This window comes from Maylandia zebra, linkage group LG1 (assembly GCF_041146795.1).
Source record: "Maylandia zebra isolate NMK-2024a linkage group LG1, Mzebra_GT3a, whole genome shotgun sequence".
Classification (NCBI taxonomy): Eukaryota; Metazoa; Chordata; class Actinopteri; order Cichliformes; family Cichlidae; genus Maylandia; species Maylandia zebra.
The window spans coordinates 37,652,723-37,677,513 of record NC_135167.1 but is presented as its reverse complement, the minus strand read 5'-3'; the positions used below and the strand labels follow the sequence as shown (position 1 = coordinate 37,677,513).

At 42.8% G+C, this 24,791-nt stretch overlaps 1 protein-coding gene across 3 annotated transcripts in view; it reads right to left on the bottom strand.

The window, feature by feature from the left end:
- Nucleotides 1–466: 466 nt before the first annotated feature.
- LOC101476376 (nuclear receptor ROR-alpha A) overlaps nt 467–24,791 on the bottom strand; it is a 175,154-nt gene continuing 150,829 nt past the window's right edge. For all 3 annotated transcript variants that reach the window (XM_076885794.1, XM_004566388.4, XM_076885797.1), the window contains 10 exons: nt 21,262–21,347; nt 17,110–17,251; nt 15,292–15,548; nt 15,008–15,206; nt 5,431–5,552; nt 4,915–5,047; nt 4,619–4,726; nt 2,934–3,044; nt 2,664–2,776; nt 467–1,813 (listed from right to left, as the gene is read on the bottom strand). In XM_076885794.1, the coding sequence (XP_076741909.1) occupies nt 1,649–1,813; nt 2,664–2,776; nt 2,934–3,044; nt 4,619–4,726; nt 4,915–5,047; nt 5,431–5,552; nt 15,008–15,206; nt 15,292–15,548; nt 17,110–17,251; nt 21,262–21,347 (1,436 nt within the window). In that variant the 3' untranslated portion in view covers nt 467–1,648. The remainder of the gene's footprint in view (nt 1,814–2,663; nt 2,777–2,933; nt 3,045–4,618; nt 4,727–4,914; nt 5,048–5,430; nt 5,553–15,007; nt 15,207–15,291; nt 15,549–17,109; nt 17,252–21,261; nt 21,348–24,791) is intronic.

The following is a 24,791-nucleotide window of genomic DNA, read 5'->3' as shown; positions in this document are numbered from 1 at the left end:
TACCCATCGTTTTTGAACCTTTTTTTTTTTTTTTTGATGATGGATGTCACAATATTTGCTGAGTATGAGGTATGAGCTGATGGTAGCAAGCTTGGTTACCAAGCTGCTATGAATGCAATGCACAGAAACACATGTGCTATCTGCTAGTTAGTAATAGACGTATAAATGACTATAATTTCACTCACCAAAAACAAAGCACAGAGCTTGTACAGTCTGCAACTCACAGCAGCACATACCAGTTGTCACATAATTTCAATAAAGGCAGACAGCCATCAATTAAGCAGCCATGACAATAGGATATATTTAGGGCTGGATCATGTGACCCTGAGTCCTCCCTTAGTTATGCTGTCATAGGCATAGGCTGCTGGGGTATCCCCATGATGCACTGGGTGTTTCTTCAATGCATCATGGGACTTGTGTTAATAGACCTCTCTGCACTGAATCATACCTGTTATTAAGCTCTGGCTCTCTTCCACAGCATGTCTCTATCCTGTCTTCCTTCTCTTGCCCCAACCAATCACAGCAGATTGCCCCGCCCCTCCCTAAGCCTGGTTCTGCCGGAGGTTTCTTCCTGTTAAAAGAGAGTTTTTCCTTCCCACTGTCGCCAAAGTGCTTGCTCATAGGGGGTCATTTGATTGTTCGTTTTTTTCTCTGCATCTATTATTGTAGGGTCTACTGTACAATATAAAGCGCCTTGAAGCGACTTCTTTGGCGCTGTATAAATAAAATTGAATTGAATGACTTTAAGCTAAATGGATGAGTTAAAAAACTACAGATTCCAAAATAAATGTTTGTATTGTTTTGTAAGTTTGGCATTCCAACATAGGAGTCTCTATGCACCGACTCACTTTCAGAGCTAGCATCAAGTGGTGATTAAAGGAAATGCAGTTTTTGTCACTTTGGAACTGGAGATCACGGCTGTGGTGCTGTGCTATGTATCTGAGCAATGACTCATACAGTATTTTCAGTAAATAGCACTGAAAATGTTGCAACTGATGTCACTGGATAGAAGTCAAGAGGACGTTGGGATTATTTGATCATTTTGCTAATATCAGCTGAGACTATGATCAATGTAACATAATATTTCCACAAAGTATCCAAAGTTGTAGAAGCAGCTGTGTGAATGTGGTGCTTTTCATATGCACTCACTCTCACAAAGGATAAGAACAATTTTACTTTGCAAATTAAAATTAGGAAATTATTTTTGCTACCTTTTAATCTTTTGATCATAAAGTAAAACTGTCTGTGGACAAGTCAATGGATCCAACATCATTCTCTCCAACAAACGCAGGAAACTCAAAGCTTTAACAATCAGGTAAACGAAACAAAAAACAAGTATCAGTGTGAGTACTGTTAGAGGTGAGTCTGATCCAGGTTCAGAAGCCTGGATACATGACGTGGGCTAATGAGACCACCTGACTCCTCAGAGCAAACTCACAGACACGAGAGGAGGACGAGGAGGAGGAAAAACAAACTGAGGAGAAGATGAACTCGGGTTTCTTTGTGTCTGTGTCAGGTGTCCAGGAGATGAAGTACAGCAGCTGCACAGTCGCCATCTTCGGCTGTGTAGGACGCCGCCCCGTCCGCAGTGTCTATGGAAACTGGGCGCAATCTGTCTGGATACACCGGCTTTGGTGCCAGTGACAGTTCAGTCGCTGTTCTGCAGGGTCAGTTCGAGGTCAGCGCCGAACAGCTCCTTATAAAGAGGAGGGAAGTGCGATCGAACGATGTCCGGGTAAACGGCTCTGAACGTGCACAGCTTCTCAGTGTGTCGACTGCACAGCGAACGCAACGCTGACGCCTCACATCTGAGCTGATGGGAGAAATGAGAAGAAAGAGGCAAGGAAAGGGAGGAGACAAGGAAACAAGAATAGAAAAGAGGAGACAATAAAGAGAAATTAGGATAGAAGCGGAGAAGTGAAAAAAAGAAGAAGAAGAAGAAAAAGACGAAGAAAGGAAGTGGGAATAAATTAATGTTTAGCTCTTTAGAATAATGTGTAATGTGATCACAAAGAGTCTACCATACACAGTCTCATGAGTATTCTTACACCCTTAACTTCACTGGTGCTCAGTGGAGAAATATGAGTTATACAGTTGTACTTCCACACTTGTCCACAACAGGGCAGCAAAGAGCTATTTCTCCATTAGGCATGCCCCGCTGGATTATATTTACCATGTTTTTGGTTAGTTTTCTCTGCCAGCACATTATTATGATTTTTTGCATCTACAACCAACTCATTGGTGCAACAAAAGAATACTGATAACCACAACAACTTTCAGTTGTGCGTCAAACTGTTTCTGAGTTGACAAGTACATCGACAAGCACAATACAGTGCGTTCATTGCAGACATCACTGTGTATGTTTCTGTAATTATGAATCTAACAGTCTGCTCAAAGACTTTAATCAAAATCATATTTAAATGTTTAGTTATCATTGTTATCTATTCATTTTCAAATTAACTGTTTTACTAAAATGCTGAAAAAAATAGTTAAGCACTTTTTCGGATGTTAAGCTCGAACTTTTCAGAAAAGTCTGTGTGGCTCAAATTTGAGTATAATTTTTAGTTTAGTTCCCGTCTGCATGTTTACGCTCCATTCATGTACTCTGTGTGTGTGTGTGTCACACACACACACACACAGAGGTTTGCATGCACCACGGGTACCTTGTTCAGGACTTCGTCCTCTCTCTGGTTCTTCTGCAGCACATGTTGCAGAGCAAGCTGAGTCTTCTGCTGCAGCTTCTCCACCTGCAGCTTCTCCTGCAGCCACGACCGATCTAAACAAACACACACACACACACACACACACACACACACACACACACACACACACACACACACACACACACACACACACACACACACACACACACAGTTATTTAACTCAACAAGTCAGTGTAGAACATCTGATCAGATGGTGAAGGAAGGACGTACCTGCAGAAAGCAGAATGAACGCTGAGAAGAGAGCAAGCTCGTCCTCTGATAGGTGCAGCGAGCACATGCTCTTAGCAAAGTCGAACACCGCCGTGATGAAATCATCACAGCCTGGGAGAACACGGAAAACACCGGAAACATGCTCAGTGACTTACAGAGGCCAACAGAAACGTCAGATTGCATCAGTAGCGTTGTAGAAAATGTAATTATCACATCAACACATATTTTATTATTTAAGACAATCCAACAGACAAGAACTGCGACATCATTCCTGTGCTTTTGTGATCGATGATCCAAAGAAGCAGCCAAACGTTCCCTGTTACTTTTTTTGGGGTGGCTTCTTTTCTGATGCATCTTGTTTGGAGTAGTTAAAAAATGTTAAAAAGACGCATCTTCAGTCAAAGAGAAGCACTAAAGAGAAGGAGGACATGTGATTTGGAGGCACGGTCTTCCTCTGTGGCAGGCTGCAAGTCAAAGCAGCTGCACGAGTGTTCAAACTTTAGTCTGAGAAAGAAAGAAAAGCAGGCATCTGATTCCACTCTGTCCAGAGGGCACACAGGAAAGGATGAAAAATCAGGAAGAAAACCTGATGGAAATGTGACATTACTTCCTGTATTACTCTGAGCAGTAACCCTGCTCAGAGTAATACAGGAAGTAATGTCACATTTCCATTGCTCAGGTCCCATGCTACACCAACTTTTCCACACATGAAAACCAGGAACCTGAACCAAACAAGCCACCTGGTCCACATGTGTCCAACCTTACAAACCCCTTTCATCAGTGAAAAACAAGGAAAGCACCAGCTTTTGCACACCTGAGGCTTTTTTCCAACTCTGTTTCTGCGTTACACGACCCCACCCGACTCTCAGGAATCAATACAGGAACAGATAAAGCTTCCAAGTACTAAGAGAAGCCTGTAGTGATGAAATTCCAAGAAAATATTTCCCCTGAAAGTTAGCACTGAATCTTGGTAGAGATAAAAGTTATTCACAAAGCGTCTGAGCCCTTAAGAGAGTTCCTGAAGTGAAAAACCGTTAGGAGGGGCTAGGGAGACTTTTAGGAGGCTTAAGAGTTTCTTTAGGAGAGGAAAAAATGGCAGAAGAACCAAGTGTAACAGTACTGGAGGAAGAAGAATATCTGCAGTGTTTAAACCTCAGAGGATGTTCCTTCTCCACCTGCAGACAGTTAGAGATGGAGGGGAGGTTGGAGAGACGGCTGACTTTTTGAACTATTCACTTGGTCTTGCTGTGAGGTGGCAGTGCTAACCACTGCACCTCCGTGCCCCACATTAGAAACTCTCTGAAAGGATTCTCAGAATGTGTGTGGATACCAGCCCAGACCTGTGAGCTGCACTGGCACTTATAAAATCCTCATATTTAGAAATAGAAGTAGTTTGAGTGACTGTGTCCAGTCAGCTGACTGTGCTATAGGTGCACACCTGTAGAGTTTTGACACATCTCAGTTATAAGTAGATCCGACCAGACTTTCTACATTAGCAGATTATTATCAGCTGTTAGAAAGTAGCACTGCCCACACAAATATCTATACTTTTAATTCATACTTTTAATTTATTTTAACCCTAAATTTATAAATTTGGGGTTTTAATTTATAATTGGAGCTTATGTAGGGGTTTTATCGATGATAAAAACCCTATGACACCTCAGTAGAAAATGAACTCTGCTCACCTAAAGCTTTGAAGACTTCAGGACCTGCAAACTTCCCATCGAAGAAGACAGTGTTGTTCTGCGAGTCAAACACTCGGCACATTCGTAGAAAGACGACCTCCAGAGAGCCTGGCAGAGAAAACGAGGAGATGCTGAGGACACACAAACTGAGAGGAAAGGCTCCTCCAGCTGAAAACACCCGGGGCATTAAATCTACTTGCTGGGATTTCCTTATCTGGATTATTGCGACGTCGTTGTTGTGCTTTTCACAAGTTTAAAAAAAGCGAAATGAAAATGAATCCAATCTGTGCTCTCACCAGCTTTCAGCAGTACGATCTGGTCATTCTGGCACAAATCCATGAAGCCGTCGATGCGTTTAGCAAACTCCACCACATACTGAATGGCCTCTGTGATCTTCACAGCACAGAGCTGCCACATCACCTCCTGAGGCTGCACACACCAGAGCAGCAAGAGTTTAACAAGCTCAACAAAAGAGAATTAAGAATTTGTCAAAGTAGAACATCTAACCGTCTCTAGAAAATATAAATGGGCTTAAAATAAAAAAAATATTACTGGAGCAAAGTATTACTGCTTCCCCTAGATGTAGGTCAAAGAATCCAGTTCAGATGTGTTTTGGATGTTTTCTGCGCGGAGTTAAGAACATGCTAAATTATTTTATATCTAAAGGGACCGCAGCAGGATTCTCCAGGGGGACCTAAATAAAGGTACTGAGGAGACAAATGGATAAACTACCCCGCTTATCCTGCTGCCACCATCACCTGACGCTAGGCTTTTGGCTTTACGGATTCATGGGTGGACATATTGAAGCACACCTTGCTCTGGTAGCTTTCCACCTCATCCTGAAGGAAGCTCTGCCAGCTCATCTGCTGCAGCTCCTCCCTGAGGTACTGACATGTCTCCAGGTGAGACTTGGAGACGATCTGGGCCAAGTAATCTGAAACAAAGCAAACGCAGTAGCTGAACGTAAAGCTGCTCACAAATTTTAGGCCTACTCGGATTCCTGCAAAGTCACGGGAGACTCGAGTGTGAGAGACAACAAGTCTAAAAGAAAAGTCTGGAAACCTGTAAACAAGACACGATCAACCTCTGACAAGGTCAAGTTTTACATTTCTCACTCAGAAAGGACTTTTGGTTTTTAGAGTTTACAAATATACCAACACAATGAGGAAGAACTCGAGCCTCTTTTCCATTAGCACCTCCTCATTTCAACTCGCATGGACTCTAATTTTGGTCCTTTTCCATTATGATTGAATACCACCTCACTGTGGGTGGGGTTGTTACAGCAAGGCCCGTGACATCATCATAACACAAGGTGATGGTATACCTGCTGCTCAGCTGTTGTCAGACTCGGGGTAAAGGAAGTTTGTATGCAGCCACTTCCCTCGTTGGTGGGTTTGATTCTTGTGAAGGAGTGGCTCTCATGACTACAGTGATGTCACTGGCTGGCCAATTGCCACACACATATATATATATATATACACATATACACATATATATGTATATATATATACATATACACATATATATGTATATATATATATACATATACACATATATATGTGTATATATACATATACACACATATACACATATATATACATATACACACATATACACATATATATACATATACACACATATACACATATATATACATATACACACATATACACATATATATACATATACACACATATACACATATATATATATATATATATACATATATATATATATATATATATATAGATAGCGTAGTGGTTAAACTACACGCCTTTGGAACAGAGGATCGCAAGTTCGATTCCTGCCTGGGGCGTTTGTATCCAGTAAGGGTCCTAAGGCTAGACCCCCTATGCTAAGCAAGCCTACCGCAGACATGAGCGAGACAGATAAATATGAAGGCATGCCGGCTCGGACGTCGCCCGGATCAACAAGGTCCGCGTCAGGTGTTGAGGAACCAGGGCACCCTGACGAAAAGTGGGCTACTGGAACAAGAAGGCATCGGTGGGCAAGGGACGAAAACAGGGCGTTGTTGGAATGCTACTACGCAAGTAACCCCGGCGGAAGGGGCTACATGAATAGGATGAGGGACCTATGGATTCTTCGATACCCAACATCCACAATGACGGCGAAACAACTAGTAGCTCAGTGTTCCAACATTCGAAAGAAGGGACTGCTCTCACAGCTAGAGATTGACGAGGTACAACACAAATGCTACGGCAAGGAGGAGTCAGGACGCCAGGTCAGGGGGGAGATATCATCACCCCCACCTGAGATTGGGTACATAGCCCCAAGTGCGATAGGAGAAGGATCGTTGAGTGCGAGAGGAACTGACCTGAAAAATAGGATCATGGCCAAGCTTGAAACCTGGATCCCCCGTAGCCGGTTACCAAGATTACGTGAAGTACCCTCAGAAGGTCTGCTAGATGATGTTAATGCAGCACTATGGGCAATACCTACAACCACGATTACCGACACTAACAAGCTGATCTACAATACGGCAGCAGTGATCAGTGAGATGCTTGGCTACAAGTTGAACAGCCACAAGGGGCAGTACCCTCCATGGAGAAGGAGGCTAGAGGGCAAGATCAAAGTAGCACGGAGGGAGGTTAGCCAACTAACGGAGTTGCAGAAAGGTGCGACAAAGAAGGTGCATAAGAAATACAGCAAGCTGTCCATACCTGAGGCCTTGGAAACTGCCAAGCAAAGACTCACAGCCTTGGCCAGCCGCTTGAGGAGGTACACCAGAGAGATAGAAGGCAGGAGAATAAACCAGCTGTTCTCCACAGAACCAGCAAAGGTGTACTCTCAGTGGCAAGGGAACAATAAGAGAACAGCACCACCAAGGCTGGAGACGGAGCAATACTGGAAGAGCATATGGGAGAAGGATGCAACCCATAACGGCAATGCTCAGTGGCTAGTGGATCTGAGGGCAGACCACAGCGACCTCCCTGAACAGGGTCCAGTAACCATCACAGTGGCAGATATCCAAGAAAGGGTCTCCAGTATGAAGAGTTGGACAGCACCAGGGCCCGACATGGTTCACGCCTACTGGCTGAAGAAGCTGACTGCACTCCACGAGCGTCTGGCAGCACAAATGAACCAGCTGCTAGTTAACGAGAGACACCCGGAATGGCTAACTGAAGGCCGGACGGTCCTGATCCCCAAGGACCCCAAGAAGGGACCGGTCCCCTCCAACTACCGACCAATAACCTGCCTCAGTACTACATGGAAGCTCCTGTCAGGCATCATATCGGCTAAGATGAACAGGCACATGGGTCAATACATGAGCGGGACACAGAAAGGGATTGGCAAGAATACCAGAGGTGCAAAACACCAGCTACTGGTAGACAGAACAATCAGCCGAGACTGCAAGACCAGACTGACCAACCTGTGCACTGCCTGGATTGATTACAAGAAGGCCTATGACTCAATGCCCCACAGCTGGATACTGGAATGCCTAGAATTGTACAAGATCAATGGGACCCTAAGAGCCTTCATCAGGAACTCAATGGGGATGTGGCGTACAACACTAGAGGCCAACTCCAAGCCCATAGCACAAGTTACCATCAAGTGCGGGATCTACCAAGGAGATGCTCTGTCCCCACTGCTGTTCTGCATAGGCCTGAACCCCCTCAGTGAGATCATTAACAAGACTGGCTACAGATACCGACTACGGAACGGAGCAGTTGTCAGCCACCTCCTGTACATGGATGACATCAAGCTGTATGCCAAGAGTGAACGAGACATTGATTCACTGATCCACACTACCAGGCTATACAGCAATGACATTGGAATGTCGTTCGGACTGGAGAAGTGTAGTCGGATGGTAACAAAGAGAGGGAAGGTAGTCAGAACTGAGGGGATTGAACTACCAGAAGGCAACATTGCAGACATAGAGGACAGTTACAAGTACCTGGGGATCCCGCAGGCAAATGGGAACCATGAAGAGGCCGCTAGAAAGGCTGTAACCACCAAGTACCTGCAGAGGGTCAGGCAAGTCCTGAGGAGTCAGCTGAATGGTAAGAACAAGATCCGGGCCATCAACACGTACGCCCTGCCCGTGATCAGGTACCCTGCTGGGGTAATAGGCTGGCCAAAGGAGGAGATAGAAGCCACTGACATAAAGACAAGAAAGCTCCTGACCATGCATGGAGGGTTTCACCCCAAGTCCAGCACCCTGAGGCTGTACGCTAAGCGGAAGGAAGGGGGCCGGGGACTGGTGAGTGTCAGCACCACAGTCCAGGATGAGACAAGGAACATCCAAGAATACATTGGGAAGATGGCCCCAACTGACCGAGTGCTCAGTGAATACCTCAGGCAGCAGAAACCCAAGAAAGAGGAGGGAGACGAGGAACCATCATGGAAGGACAGGCCCCTGCACGGTATGTACCACCGGCAGATAGAGGAGGTGGCTGATATCCAGAAATCCTACCAGTGGCTGGACAAAGCTGGACTGAAAGACAGCACAGAGGCACTAATCATGGCAGCACAAGAACAAGCTCTGAGTACAAGATCCATAGAGGCTGGGGTCTATCACACCAGGCAAGACCCCAGGTGCAGGCTGTGTAAAGATGCCCCAGAGACAATCCAGCACATAACAGCAGGGTGCAAGATGCTAGCAGGCAAGGCATACATGGAACGCCATAACCAAGTGGCCGGCATAGTGTACAGGAACATCTGTGCCGAGTATAACCTAGAAGTCCCGAGGTCAAAATGGGAGATGCCCCCAAGGGTGGTGGAGAATGACCGAGCTAAGATCCTGTGGGACTTCCAGATACAGACGGACAAAATGGTGGTGGCTAACCAACCGGACATAGTGGTGGTAGACAAACAGAAGAAGACGGCCGTAGTGATCGATGTAGCGGTTCCGAATGACAGCAATATCAGGAAGAAGGAACACGAGAAGCTGGAGAAATACCAAGGGCTCAGAGAAGAGCTCGAGAGGATGTGGAGGGTGAAGGTAACGGTGGTCCCCGTGGTAATCGGAGCACTAGGTGCGGTGACTCCCAAGCTAGGCGAGTGGCTCCAGCAGATCCCGGGAATAACATCGGAGATCTCTGTCCAGAAGAGCGCAGTCCTGGGAACAGCTAAGATACTGCGCAGGACCCTCAAGCTCCCAGGCCTCTGGTAGAGGACCCGAGCTTGAAGGATAAACCGCCCGCAGGGGCGTGCTGGGTGTTATATCTATATATCTATATATATATATCTATATATATATATCTATATATATCTATATATATATATATATATATATATATATATATATATATATATATATGTTCTTCCTCTACACCCCCCCAATTTTTGCACATGTCAAGGAGCGTGTCAGGCTACATTTCACTGTGTGTTATACTTGTATAACTATGCATGTGACAAATAAAGAACCTTGACCCTTGAACCATCTCTGAGTGCCTGAATTCAAAATCCTGCTCCTCACATACAAGGTCTTAAATAATCAGGCCCCATCTTATCTTAATGAGCTTGTAGTACCATATCACCCTATTAGAGCACTTCGCTCTCGCTCTGCAGGCCTACTTGTTGTTCCTAGAGTATTTAAAAGTAGAATGGGAGGGAGAGCCTTCAGTTTTCAGGCCCCTCTTCTGTGGAACCAGCTTCCAGTTTGGATTCGGGAGACAGACACTATCTCTACTTTCAAGATTAGGCTTCAAACTTTCCTTTTTGCTAAAGCATATAGTTAGGGCTGGACCAGGTGACCCTGAATCCTCCCTTAATTATGCTGCAATAGACGTAGGCTGCTGGGGGATTCCCATGATGCATTGAGTTTTTCCTTTCCAGTCACCTTTCTCACTCACTATGTATTAACAGACCTCTCTGCATTGAATCATATCTGTTATTAATCTCTGTCTCTCTTCCACAGCATGTCTTTATCCTGTCTTCCTTCTCTCACCCCAACCAATCGCAGCAGATGGCCCCGCCCCTCCCTGAGCCTGGTTCTGCCGGAGGTTTCTTCCTGTTAAAAGGGAGTTTTTCCTTCCCACTGTCGCCAAAGTGCTTGCTCATAGGGGGGTCATATGATTGTTGGGTTTTTCCTCTGTATCTATGAAGCGCCTTGAGGCGACTTTTGTTGTGATTTGGCGCTATATAAATAAAATTGAATTGAAATGCATTGAATTGAGTGCAGTTCCCAGTTTTCCTTAATTCCATGGGTGGCAGGAGCATAAACGAATACGCTGTAGCGAGGCGCACAATAACTTTAAGAAGCTGTCACGTACAATATTTTACATCAGATTAGTCTCAATATTGGATCCTAGCAAGTGCCATTGCTCTGATATGTTGCCATGTCAAGTGGCCTCAGACAGTGTGCTTCGAAAAGGTAACCTCGCCCAGCAGCATAACTAGGCTCAGGGTTGGGTTTCATTTGAACCACATCGCATGAAGCATGAGAGTGTGAAAGGGGAGAAAATTCTATAAAAAGTTGAAATTGTCACCAAAAACCAACCCTACTCCCAGACCAGTGGTTCTCTCAGGACAGGAAAAAACATTTTCACCCCCATCTAAACAAACAATGACAGAAAAGCCAAGCTGCAACTTTATTTACATGATAAACTCATTCACAATGAATCTTACAGTCATTTCTGTTTTAAATAAACAACTTTTATTTCAAACAACTATTTAACTTTTGTCACTAGACCAGCGGTCCCCAACCCCCGGGTCATGGACCGGTACCAGTCCGTGAGTCGTTTGGTACCGGGAAGCGAGAGTTGAGGCGCGGGTGTGAAATTGATGATTTTCAGGGTTTTTATCGTTAACTGGAGTTCCCTGGGTCATACCCGTGAATTTGCATTTATTATTATATTTACAAAACACCACAGTTTTTGTCTCGGTCGTATCATTTTATTTTGTTGTATTTATCTGCGACACCTTAATAGCCAGTCCATGCAAACAGTGTCTGACATTGAACCGGTCTGTGGATTTTAGGTTGGGGACCGCTGCACACGACTGCTTCATTCGTCCGCAGCACATCTTCAAAAAAGCAACCAGTTAAACAGAACGTGAACGCCAAACATGGGAAAACTAAAGTCCAGTCTTAGTCTTATAAAAAAAGAAATCTAGAAACTTGTGAGCAGAGATGAAAAATACATAATTTAGTGAGAGTTTAATATTATTCACTGTTAGTGGCTGCAGTCAGCTTGTGTTTGACTGCAGCATGGCTGCAGGGGAGGCGGACCCACCTGAGCGGCATCCCCAATCACGCCTCGCCGGCTTAAAACAGAATGAACTGGGTCCTGTTGTTGTTGTTGATGATGATGACGTGTGTACGCTGTAGCCGCGTGTGTAAGTTGACAGCCGCAATAAAGAAGTGCGAACACGTGGTCACTCGTGCCCCAGTCCTGGGTTTCAGCACCACTGCAAACGATGCACGACACTTTTCACTACACTTCTTTATTGCGGCTGTCAACTTACGCACGCGGATGCGCATATTATTTTTAACGTAACTGCCACAAATTTCTTTGTTCCGCCATAAACATGATTCGATGTTAAACATTAGTTCTGCATGACTTCTCTGCCAGGTAACTTGTGCCCCACCTGTCAGAGCGGCACACACTTTGGAAACCACTGAGATAACATGAAGAGTGAAACTGTTTATGATATTAGCCCAGCCCGTCTTTAACTGTGACCAAAATGAAGGCCAGTCCATGTTTAAGTGATGATAATTCCAATCACAAACCTCCTTCTACATCAAGCCAACACTAATATCCTGAACTCCCAGCTGTATGTTGAACTTTTTACTGTAAAATCTAAAACTGTTGACAAAATGTTTGTGAATGCAACTCAAACCCAGAATAAACACACGTACAGACTGTCCCGCTGTGCTGTTGCTTATCATAAGCACAAATAAAACACTAGAAACCAAAACAACTCAATACACGGTAAAAAACAAAAAACAAAACACAGTCACATAACAAAGACTCACACTGGATGAGGGTGGGGGTTATTACAATAAAGAGTGAATCACAAAATCTCCCAGGACCAAAAAAAAAAGAAAAAAAAAAAAAGATTTCCCCCAACGAGCGCCCTGCCACGTCCCAATTGGCCCTAATTAACAGACAGCTAATTACCACACAGAGATTTTAATGAGCTCTGAAGATGAGTTTCCAACCTCCTGCTATTTTAAACCACCTTTCTGTCTCCGTTTGCCCCTCACTTCTCTCTCTCTCTTTCTTTGTCTGACTCCCTTTGTAGCCTCTCGTTCCATCTCTCCCCTTCTTTTCTTTTTGCTTCACGTATTTCAAGATATTTCCTCATCTTTGTGCAGCTGCCGACAACATTCGACCAAATGATGAGTCTTTTTATTACTGTATTTATTTTGTCTTGTTCTCAGCACTGCACAGTCAGAGGTGGAGGACTTTTTTTTTTAAATTCATGTTGAGAGGCCGTAATGGAAATAAACATGAAACTGAATCTCCAGCTGCTGAGCAGCTGTGTAGGATTAAAACAATGCAAATAACTCCTCTCCACTTCTTTTCAGGTGTGCCCTTCGTCTGATAAAGTGGGTTTTGATATTGGTAAAAATCATACATGTCATGCACCAGTCTACCACACGTAGACCTCCTCATACAGTAACACACTTCCTCTAGATCCACAAAGTGCAACTCCTAACCTTCTCCATCAGCAAAGCAAACATGGTTAAAAGGGGGTGAAGAGATTTGATTTAGCTTCAACAACTCCTCCCACATCTTTGAGGTCCGCTGGGTATCGTCACTGATTTCTAGAATCGATTCGATTCACAAGGTCCTGAATCGATTCGAATCTGGGAAATTTTTCCATTTACATATTTTTGTATCTATAAAAAGGAAGCTGACACTTTCCAGACTTTATCAAAGGTGTGAGCGTCACAGCAGATGCCATTGTGTCAAAGTAGCTGAAGATAAAACACAGAAAAACATGAAGGTGATTTTCCTGGCCTGGGATTTTATAACAATATTCCACAGTACATCAAAAATGAAAGAAAACCATTAATCAACATATGAACATTACCTCTGAAGTTACAGCGGTTTCATTAGAGTCACTGCTGAGCGTTTTGCATTTTGCATCATTTTAAAAAGTTTAAATTTGTTCAGAAGCCTATTGAAAGGCAGAAATTAGGTTTTCTTTTCGTAAGTAAGTAAAAGGAAAAAAAACATAAAATGAGGGTAAATAAGGGTAGTCTTGTGCGTAACAAGCAAGCGAATAATGCAGAAAACAGATTTCGGGGATAGAGAGAGAGAGAGAGAGAGAGAGAGAGAGAGAGAGAGCTGTGCATGAAGTGTGGTGGAAGCAAAACAGCAAAATTCATGACGATGTTTATGTGAAGCGCAGTTTGGCTCTTCAATATTTGGTCAATATTGGGAGATAAAACTAACAGCTTCAGAATCAGCGCATAAAGGGCGTGAACACAAAGCGCGGACCTGCCGAAACATCAGAATCAGCCAGCTGTCGGCTTTCAGCCCCGACCGTGTCCATGCCGTCGGGTGAGAAAGGCGACATCTCACTGATTCTGATCCGCGAGTCCGCGCTTTGTGTTCACGTCTTTGTGCAGAATCCGTGTACCTGCTCTCATTTACTGTTTTAGCTGTTTGGTGGTTGTCAAAATTTTGTGACGTTTCACCTGAGATTCTGGAATTTCGGGCAAAATACATTTATATTAAAAAATCAATTCAGGATTTTAATGAATCGATTTCACGTTATCCAAGCCAGAATCGATTTTAATCGATGAATCGATTATTAAAGCCCACCCCTATACGTCACCTGGTTCAACTGCCTTTCCACTTCATTCTTCTTCTTTCTTCCACCTACACTTCCTGATTCACTAACTGCCCTCCATCCATCCTCCACCGTCTTCCATCAGCTCCGTTCATCTTCTCAACACTCCCTCTTGACTCTTTGGTACATTTCCATCTCCTTGCTTAATCATCCCAACCTGCTGCACAACCTTTCCAGCTCTATCTCATGAAAAAGCCATCGATACAAGTCTTGTGCTCCTTCCTTGGTGTGTTGCCTCCTGTTTTTTTGCTATACGTAACAGACAATTGACAATATTTTTCAGGTACAGAGTTTGTTAGAATTTGTTCTCTAAATGTTTATTTTTACGTTAGTTTCAGTGTTTTTAATTATTTTAATCTGGAGGAACACAAACTGACTGACAGCTGACCTAAAAAAAGGAAGAAATTATGGTTTGATTGTATTTATGTAAAGCATGTTTGTTGACGATTACCCCATCCATCCTTCGATAGGTGCCTACTGAGCCACATCGATGACTTTAATGGAAAAGCCAGACAAGTTTAAGTAAAGGAAGCAGGTCTGAAAGGAGCTAAAGAGGCAGGTTACAGACAAACTCCAGTAAAATGTGCACAAACATCTCACTCTCCTGAGCCCTCCACTCACCGAGCTCAGCCATGGGCACCGTGGGTGGCACGTCTCTGTTGCTGAAGGAGCAATATGGAAAAAAGCCGTTACTGGATCCATAGTCGCACAGGGGCTCCGGTTTGATGCCATTAATATCAAGTCCGGATTGATCCGGAGACGGCTGGATATCCAAGTAGAACCCCCCACCACCTCCTTCCCCTCCTCCTGCAGAGTCTCCCTGTTTGTGGAGGAAAAGATTGACGTAGAAAACACAGGAAATATCGTTGAGTTTATAAACTGTCCTGAAAATAGAGACAACAAACCTTAGATGACAAAGATCCGCCTTCAGGCGAGTTCTGTTCCACGTAATGTCCCCCCTCATCAGGTAGCTCTGTGAGGCCGGTGGAGGACAGGGTGTAGTGAGAGGACAGCGACTCGGACTCGACTGGACTCGGGCTGCCGAGGCTGGGATGGGACAAGAGGTGGTGACCTTGTTGCTGCTGCTGCTTGAGGCGGTGCTTCTGCACCTCCGCGTACAAACTGTCCCGCTGCTTTTTAGACATGCGACCAAACTTTACAGCTGAGGAGAGAAGGAAAGGATTTCAGTTAGCCACCTGACAGAGAATGAAGACCTGGGAACAATGAAACAAAAACATGCTGATTTCTGTGACAGTTCAGCCAAAGTGAAAGCTAGCCGTTATGGTTTCAGAGGCGGAGCACTCATTCGCTTAACAAGACTCACCACCAGTGTTCAAGTAGAGCTGACATTGATTAGCCTCCTTATCTGCCTTCATACTAGATCACCAAGCTGACAGAAACGTAGGATTTCATACACTTCACCCGTTACAATCCAGCAGAGACCTCGTGAGAGCAAGTCAGTCCCAACAGACGCCCATGTTAACTGTGGATAGTGTCAGCCTTGAGTAATATTCTAGATGGGATTGTTTGAAATTTCTCATTCACCTAAATATTGAAGTTAGGGGAGTGGCATCTTTGATCGAACAGCCGTCTGCAAATCTACACCTTTATGCTGCAGACATGAGTCCAACATTACAGAACATCTCATTGTAGAAAACAGAAAGAAATTACACAGACACTGAAACTATATCATATCCTACACTGGTTCATATGTAGTGCTTTTCTAGTCTAAAACAAAAGTTTTTTCATGTAATAACAACATAAAAAATCTATATGATATCAAAATAGGGATGCACTGATACCAATATTGGTATCGGGTATCAGGCCGGTACGGTATAATGTGTGTGTACTCATACTTGTAAAGTTAACCGATGCCAACTTATTTCATGAGTCAGAGGGTGGCTTGTCATTTCTGTTGCAATTTTTTAGATTGGCCGCTGGGGGGACATGTCGTGCTAAACAAGAGCAGGGTTAGGCGAGTGAGGCTGGCGGGTCCAGATAAAAAAAAGAAAACTGGAGGCTGCTGTAGCTATGCTAAACAAAAGGTCAGCCGTGTGGACTTACCTATAATATGTGAAGATGACAGAAGCAAGGCCGGTAAGGTGTCCAGGGGAGGGAATCGTTCAATACAAGCAGTTTAATAAAAGATCTGAGGACACATCATGCACCGAGTTCGCTAAGGCTAACGCAAGACCAGAACAGCCAACTTTAACTCAGGTTTTGGAAAAGCAACGACTTATTGATTTTATTCCAAACAGAAGTGTTTATTTATTATTCTGAAAGCTGGAGACAGAGCCAAATAGTTCACTGATATTTTGTTGAATTACAATGTGGACACTTGTAATTCAATAATTTAACAGAAGTGCTTATTTTTCACTTGAAACTTTATTTTTGTGGTCATTTTTATTATTATTTTAGAGAATAAAATAAAACTCTCTTCCAATTCATTGCATTTTTGAGTGTGTGTGTGTAGTAGAAGTATTGGTAAGTACTCAGATCCAAGTATCGGTATAGTATAGATTTGAAAAATTTGTTATCATTGCATCACTATATCAAATATATATTTTTCATTTACATTTTATGAATTAACTGGATCAGAGTCTGGGTTAGGGTTAACATACACATACAGCACACAGTTGTTGTACTTCAGGGTTATTCTGGACATAGAGGTGGGTTCGATATGTTCGTAACGTGTAGATCTGCTGTGCATGTGTTTGCCTTACCGTCTCGGGACATGCCCACAGCGAGACATTTCTGCAGACGGCAGTGCTGGCAGCGGTTTCGGCTCGTTCGGTCGATCAGACAGTTTTTCTGGCGAGGACACGAGTAGGTGGCGTTACTCTGCTGACTACGCCTGAAGAAACCCTGAGAGAGCACGAAAGAGTTCTATTAAAATCATTGTTTTCATACCAAAATATCTCTATGATTGATCACTGAAACAACAGTCAAGCCTTCATGTTTGTGCTCATGTTGGAGATCATAGAGGCAAAGGATGAAATGTGCGTCACTGTGAGACCTTCCCCCAGTATAAAAACATCAAATCTGGTTACTCTTTGCTTTACAATCTTTTGGCATCTTCAGTGCACTCATGGAGCTACAATTCAAAATGGATTTCCTGAAGGATGCACAGCCCCACTATCACTTACCATTAGGGATGGGCACCGGTATCCGGTGCCATGATGGCACCGGTTCTGACATCAACGGTAGTAACCAGACCGAAAAGCAGCGCACATTTCGGTGCTTTATTTTGGTGCTTTTTTTTTTCCTGAGGTGTCATACACTTTGGATTCTAGCCAATCATTTTACCTTTCCAAGGATAGTAGGCGGGCCCAGGTACGTACGTTCTTTTATGCAGAGCTACAGATTAAAAATGCCCAAGGCGAAGCAGTCAAAAGTCTGGCTGTACTTAACAGCAAAAGATGCAAACTCAGCAGCCTGCAACAAATGCTTTAAGGTGATACTGTGCAAAGGAGGTAACTCCTCGAATCTGATGAAACACCTGGCGATGCATAGCGTTTTTTTTAAAAGCTGAGAAATGCGCCATATTTGATAGACCTCACACCGTGCACATCTACTGCCGGTGTGGTGCCTGTTATCGGTCCCGGAGTTAGCAACATCCCCCAAGAACCCGAAGAGTAGAGTCCTGACCCCTAGCTCTGCCAGTGTAGCAGAAATGATGACGGATGATAATGGCAGCAGCAGCCGTTCTTCTCTGGGTCAGTAGCTTAATGTTGTTCGTGTGTAATTTACGTTGAGTAGGCTAACCAAGTTATTAAATTAATGCACTTAAGGTGAACTAGCAAATACCGTCATACTGTAGTTACATGCGGCTGTCTTCTTGTTTGATGGCAGATGCTCCCTTCACCCTGGCCAAAAAGGCTAAAATGACCAAAGAAAAAGTGGGAAACAGCTAAACATGAGAGGTTTTTGGACAAAGTTGGTGTTTCCCCCATTGATTAAGCACTGCTTCCAGCCAAGAGTGATGCAATAAATCCCCTATAGCTGCAGAAAAGGCTAACATTGTTATCTTTTAACAAACATACTGAAAAACATAGATAAAATCAAGTCTTTCACAAACACGTGTAATGAATGACAAAAATATTCTTCATAACAAAAAGTAATAAGAAAAAATTCAATTTGAGAAAAAGAAACGTTTTTTTTTTACATTTTTCTGCAATGATAAACTAATCCAGACTGCAATGACCAAAGAGACAAATGCTTTAGACTATCATCAGAGTCTGGGGGACTGTCTAGGGTACAGGGGGTTGTCTTGTGTTGCACTCTGGAGTCCAGAGCACAACGCAAATGTGACTTCCACACAAGGACTGGAGCTACTGTGAGATTTTGTAGAAATATAAAATAGAACAAAACTAACTAACCTACCAGCATAAAAACTGAACTAAATTACAGGCCTCTAAACTGCCTCCCTAGGACTGCTTTTTAGTATTTACAATATAGTTAGAATATTTGTAATATGTACAAAGTTACTAATCTAACATTCCTAGACTTAAAACACTTGTTCACACAACACTACATTTCACTCTCTGAAACATACACAGAGCACGGTCTGGTTGAAATATGGAAGTATGTGAAGCCAAGGCGGTCTCATCAGTCTCCAATCATATTAAGAGCCACGGCTCCTCTTCATCAAAGCCAGTTATCTTGTCAAAACTCAGCTTAAAGTTGCCGCTTCCAGGCTCCAACTAATGGCCACTGGTTGATTTAGAGTCATCCTAATCCTAACCCTATTTTTTAAATTCATCTTTAATATTAATTTGTTGTTTTTTCAACCCTATGCTTTTTTTTTTTTAAAGCAAAGGATTAGGCTTTGGAGCTGGAACTGGAGCTGAGGCTGGGGTTGACATCATCACTGATGATGACGATATCTTGGCCAAGACATCCAAGTTAGACAATTGTTAGAGAAGTGTGGGGACGGCCCCTTCCTGTTCCAACATGACTGTGTACAAGTACATAAAGCAAGGTCCATGAAGACATAAACAAAGAAGAACTTGACTGGCCTGCACAGAGTCCTGACCTCAACTTTTGGGATGAGCGCAGACTGTGAGCCAGGGCCAGGCCTTGTCATGCTACATCAGTGTCTAACCTGATGTAGCATTCCTCCTTTCGATTCCAGAAGAATGTTCAAAAATTCCCATAAACATGGTGGAAAGCCTTTCCAGAAGAGTTGAAGCTGTTACAGCTGCAAAGGATGAGGCACATCCCGTCAAACTCTTTGGGTTAAGAAATGAATGTCACTGTGTGAAGGCAGATGAGCAAATGCTTCACAATATAGTGTTCATTGGATGTCCAACAACAGTAACAACAACAAACAAACCGTATCCACCCGTGTACCTCTGTATGAGCCATTTTACAGAGTAATGGCAGACTGGCCTATTAGCATATACAGAGAAATTGGTAAACCAAGGAGCGCAAAGGCTATCAGATGACAAACACATGAAAGTTATTTCTGCTAGCTTCAGTCTGCTTGTCAGCAGCTCACTCTCACAAGCAGTCAGTGAATATATAACAGGCAATGCAGAAATGTGAATGTAATCACAAGGCAAAGACTGGAGACCATGTGCCATGTAGAGCACAAAGAAGCTGTTAACTGTTTATCAACCTGATGGGGGAAAAAAAGCAGAATTTCATTGTATATGCACGATGACAATAAAGTCCTATTCTGTTCTATTCTTTTCTATTTTATTGCATTTTACCTCAAGAAATGTGGGAACCACATAAAACATGTGTGAGAATGCTTTAGAGATGTCAGCATCATAGTTATAGAATAAAAGTCAACATTACCTTCAGCACCATGTAGTGAAAAGGAAACATTCACAGCACTTTGAAAGTGTGAAGAAATACATGAAGCAAACTGGGGTTCAGCCCACGATCACCATATCCCCGGTACGTTTATAGTACCTGTTCACGTTTCCTGATCACACTAGTTTATAGATGCATCACAGATGGCCTATAACCCTTCTTCTCATAGAGCCAATATAGCCTGTATAGATCTGAATGGAAATGCATCAAAATTATAAAATATAAAAATGTCTGTAATTCAAATTATAGTTAAATTAACAAATGATGCCACTCTGTGTCAAGCTCAAGGGAACAGTAGTAACTTTAAAGGGAAAACACTGATTTCTCTCAGATGACATTATGTAATATCATTATGTCATATTAGCAGCAGATCATTTACATCTAACGTGCGACTTAGTGCAGATGTTGTGGTTTGTTTGGAGGCTGCTTCAGCTGCATACTGGCTGTGAAATAAGCCTCCAGCTGTCACATCAGCAGCTGCTGTGGCTGAACACACCTGCCTGTTCACAGAACCGCTCTCACCAGGTAGAATATGGTTTAGAGCCCGATGATCGTGACTGATGTTTCAGACCAAATTCTGTACGAAACATACAAACGTGCCTGGTCAGGTATGGGTATAAAATCATATTGCAATACATGTAACTACTTTAAACTCAAATGAAAACTGGTTTAACACCACAATAAATGCACTGGTGAGCTGTGCCACATAAAAACGCCAGCGATGGATGATTGCAGAGGCCTTTTCCTGGTTAAAGAAAAAAAGACAAAATACGGAGGGTTCAAAGTGCAAACTATTCTCAAACATTAATTGTTGCACAGATGTAACAAAGATCTGTCTGTGATTGAACGACTTGGAAAGGCTTATCATTTAAAGCAGGGACATCAAACATGAGCACCGGGGGCCAGAATCCAAACTGACTCATTGGATAACTTTGGACGATGTGAAGGAGGCCGTACATTTTGGACCCTTTACTGTATTTTAGAGTTGGGTTTAACTGAGGTTATAACACGCTCAAATTGACTTTAGCAGACAACGGGAGGGAGGAGGAGCTTACCTTACAGCCTTCACAGGTGATGACCCCGTAGTGGATCCCTGATGATTTATCTCCACAAATCTTACAGGGGATTATTTCAATCTGAGCTGCAGTGGGAAAATAAAGACAGTAGGTCACACACAGAACATCAGAACAGCTGATATATCACAGTTTGTCATGTAGGTTTCATCTATGTGCAAATAAAGGCGTTTTCCACTGGTCCCCACTTAACCGTCCAACTGTCACTACACCTTGTTACATGCGGTATATGAAATGTTTAATTTCAAAGTTGTCCAGCTGTTACAATGTCGAAACCAGACACAATAACAACAAAATGTACCAGTGTGATTTACTGCCACAGCAACATCATGCAACCCCTGGGAATCAGATCTAGTGCAGAACCGCATTACTGGAAGAAATTCAGGACAAAAAAAATAGTCCCAATTAGCTTCATATGAAAGATTGTAAGACCTTAGCAAACACAAGCCTTAAGCTTCTGTGGTCACAGCTGGAAAAAAGAAAGAGGTGCCACCATTTACAAAAGCTAAAGGAGACTTTGAAAATCTCCATGTAAAATGCTGGAGTTGACTCATCTGTCCATCCGGGTGTAGAACAGTGCGCGCTCTCTGCAGTAATCAGGACAGTGTGCTTGTATGGGCTCAAAATGTTTGTACTTGTAAAAAAAGATTTGTATGTGTAAAAAAAATTTGCGTGCGTAAAAAAGATTTGTATGTGTAAAAAAGATTTCTGCGTGCGTAAAAAAATTTTGTGCGTGCGTAAAAAAGATTTGTGTGTGTGTAAAAAAGATTTGTGTGTGTGTAAAAAAGATTTGTATGTGTAAAAAAAAGATTTGTATGTGTAAAAAAGATTTGTGTGTGGACTTCGCCAAAAAAACCCCTGCAAGTTACAACTACGAATTTTGACCCTATTTTTCTTCCTTTCATCTGATTGGTGAATGTCATGTCAATCACAAATGTAACAATCCAATCAGAGAACAGATGGGTTTGGCTCTCGGAGGGGCGCTTTTTACACACACACAAATCTTTTTTACGCACGCACAAATTTTTTTTACACATACAAATCTTTTTTACAAGTACAAAACCGATTTTCAAGTACAAAATATTTATGACCACATTTTGAGCCCATATGCTTGGTAATCACTGTGCTGAATAATCTGTGTTTGATGGATGTAACTCTGCGATATTTTTATATTAACTCAATATCCTCTGGGACAAATCAAACAAACAGATTTTCTGAACATTTGTAATGTGTAGTCCGAACTATGATAATGTAGTTTAAACATTTCGTCTCACTCTGCTGGGCTCGGCTGGATGTATTTGTGCCAAACACCAGCTGCTAACAAGGAAGTTACAGAGTTAGTTACAGAGCGCCCTCTGGAGGAGCTTTGAAGGGTTGAAGGGTGTTTCTCTTGTCTGTTCTTTACTTCTTTCACTTACTGGCAATTTACCAATACAAAAATATTGGCAAATGTTGTCTAATATCACTCAGGCTCCTGCCAAAATTAGCCCCTAATATTAGGTGAGGAGTTCTTAAGCATTTTACAGGTTACTGTAGAGAGCAGGTACATGCAGCACTGATTAAACTGTAGGAGCTCATCTTTCAGACAGCAGCACAGCTGAAAACTCACTCACTGCATGTATTTATACTCCCAGCACTTTGGAACAGAGTGACAGCTCAGCTCTGAGATGCTATTTTTAGCAGAGCAAAGTTATGTAAGTGAGCAGTCACATTAGCACACACATACACACACACACACACACACACACACACACACACACACACACACACACAATCACAAGCTTTCTTCACGTAGAGACACAACAAACAAGACGCAGAGAAGAACCGCCTTTGTACAATTATTAGACTACAATTATAGAAGATGGAAACCATCAGGTTTGGTTTAAGTATTTTGATCAGCTTCTTCTTCACCCTGAATTTATTTGAAATAATAAAAAAGACAGATTTATTTACTTATCATAAACCCCAAAATTAATAAAAGGCATAAAGAATGCCTCACTAGGTGAATGAAACTAGGAGTGCAAGAAACATTATTTTTATTATATTTCAATCAATTAAAAAAAACATGAATTCTTAATTGATATGTACAGTTTTGCATATTTACTGAGGCGACCTCTTCAAACGTCTTGTTTTGCTTGAACAACCCCATAATAGTCAGTTCAGTACAAAGAAACAAACACAAAAATGACCATAAAACAACATCAATAAAGCTGTTGCATATTTGTTAGTTCCTTCCAGTGACACACGCGCACACACGACACCCAGCTTGTATGGCGTGACTTCACTCTGCTCCCTCCCTTTACACCTGTATGGCGCTGCAGTCTCTCGCCCCTCCCTTACAGAATGACTGGCCACCTGACCCAGTGAATGAAGGGCTGCACGATCGCTGCTGAACCCAGTCGACCACAGCGGGACTCAGATTAGGAAAATCTCCAACAACCCTCCTAAGCAGAAGCCACTCAGAGGACAAGTGGGGTTTGGACAGTTTGGTCATTTCCACAGAAAAACAAAACAAAACAAAGACTCCATGCAAATATTTAAAATGCAAATGACACATTTTAATTTGTTAGTAGAAGAGTTTAAATGTATTTAAAATGATTTTATAATCTGCACGAGTGTGTATTCATTGATAAATGAGATTTATATCCTTTGTAAACCCAGCATGTATATGCAGGTTTTTCAATTTAAGCAATATAAAACAGAAAGCAGCACAGAAAGAATGTTACAGTGGTTATTTTTTAAAACCATTTTTACTTTAATGAAGTCCTACCATTAATTATTGCTTCAATCTTTATGAGTCGACTACGCACCACAGACCTTTAGCCTGGCAGCGATTACTGAGAGGGACTAGAAAGAGAGAGCACATTTCTCCCACACTGCCTTCCTGTTAAATCCAGAATTCAAAATCCTGCTCCTCACATACAAGGTCTTAAATAATCAGGCCCCATCTTATCTTAATGACCTTGTAGTACCATATCACCCTATTAGAGCACTTCGCTCTCTTACTGCAGGCTTACTTGTTGTTCCTAGAGTATTTAAAAGTAGAATGGGAGGCAGAGCCTTCAGTTTTCAGGCCCCTCTTCTGTGGAACCAGCTTTCAGTTTGGATAAAGACTTTCCTTTTTGGTAAAGCATATCGTTCAGCTTATAGATCAGGTGACCCTGAATCCTCCCTTAATTATGGTACAATAGGCCCAGGCTGCTAGGGGATTCCCATGATGCACTGAGCCTTCCTTTTTCACTGACCATGTGTTTCTACACCACTCTGTAATTCATTAAGAATTATTATTAATCCCTGGTTGTCCTCTGCAGCATGTCTTTTTGTCCCTCCCCTCAATACACAACTGGTCGTGGCAGATGGCCCAGCCCGGCCCCACCCCGCCCCGCCCCTCCCTGAAACTGGTTCTGCTGCAGGTTTCTTCCTGTTAAAAGGAAGATTTTCCTTCCCACTGTCACCAAAATCCTTACTCACAGGGAGTTGTCTATTTTGGGGGTTTCCCTATTTAAGGTCTT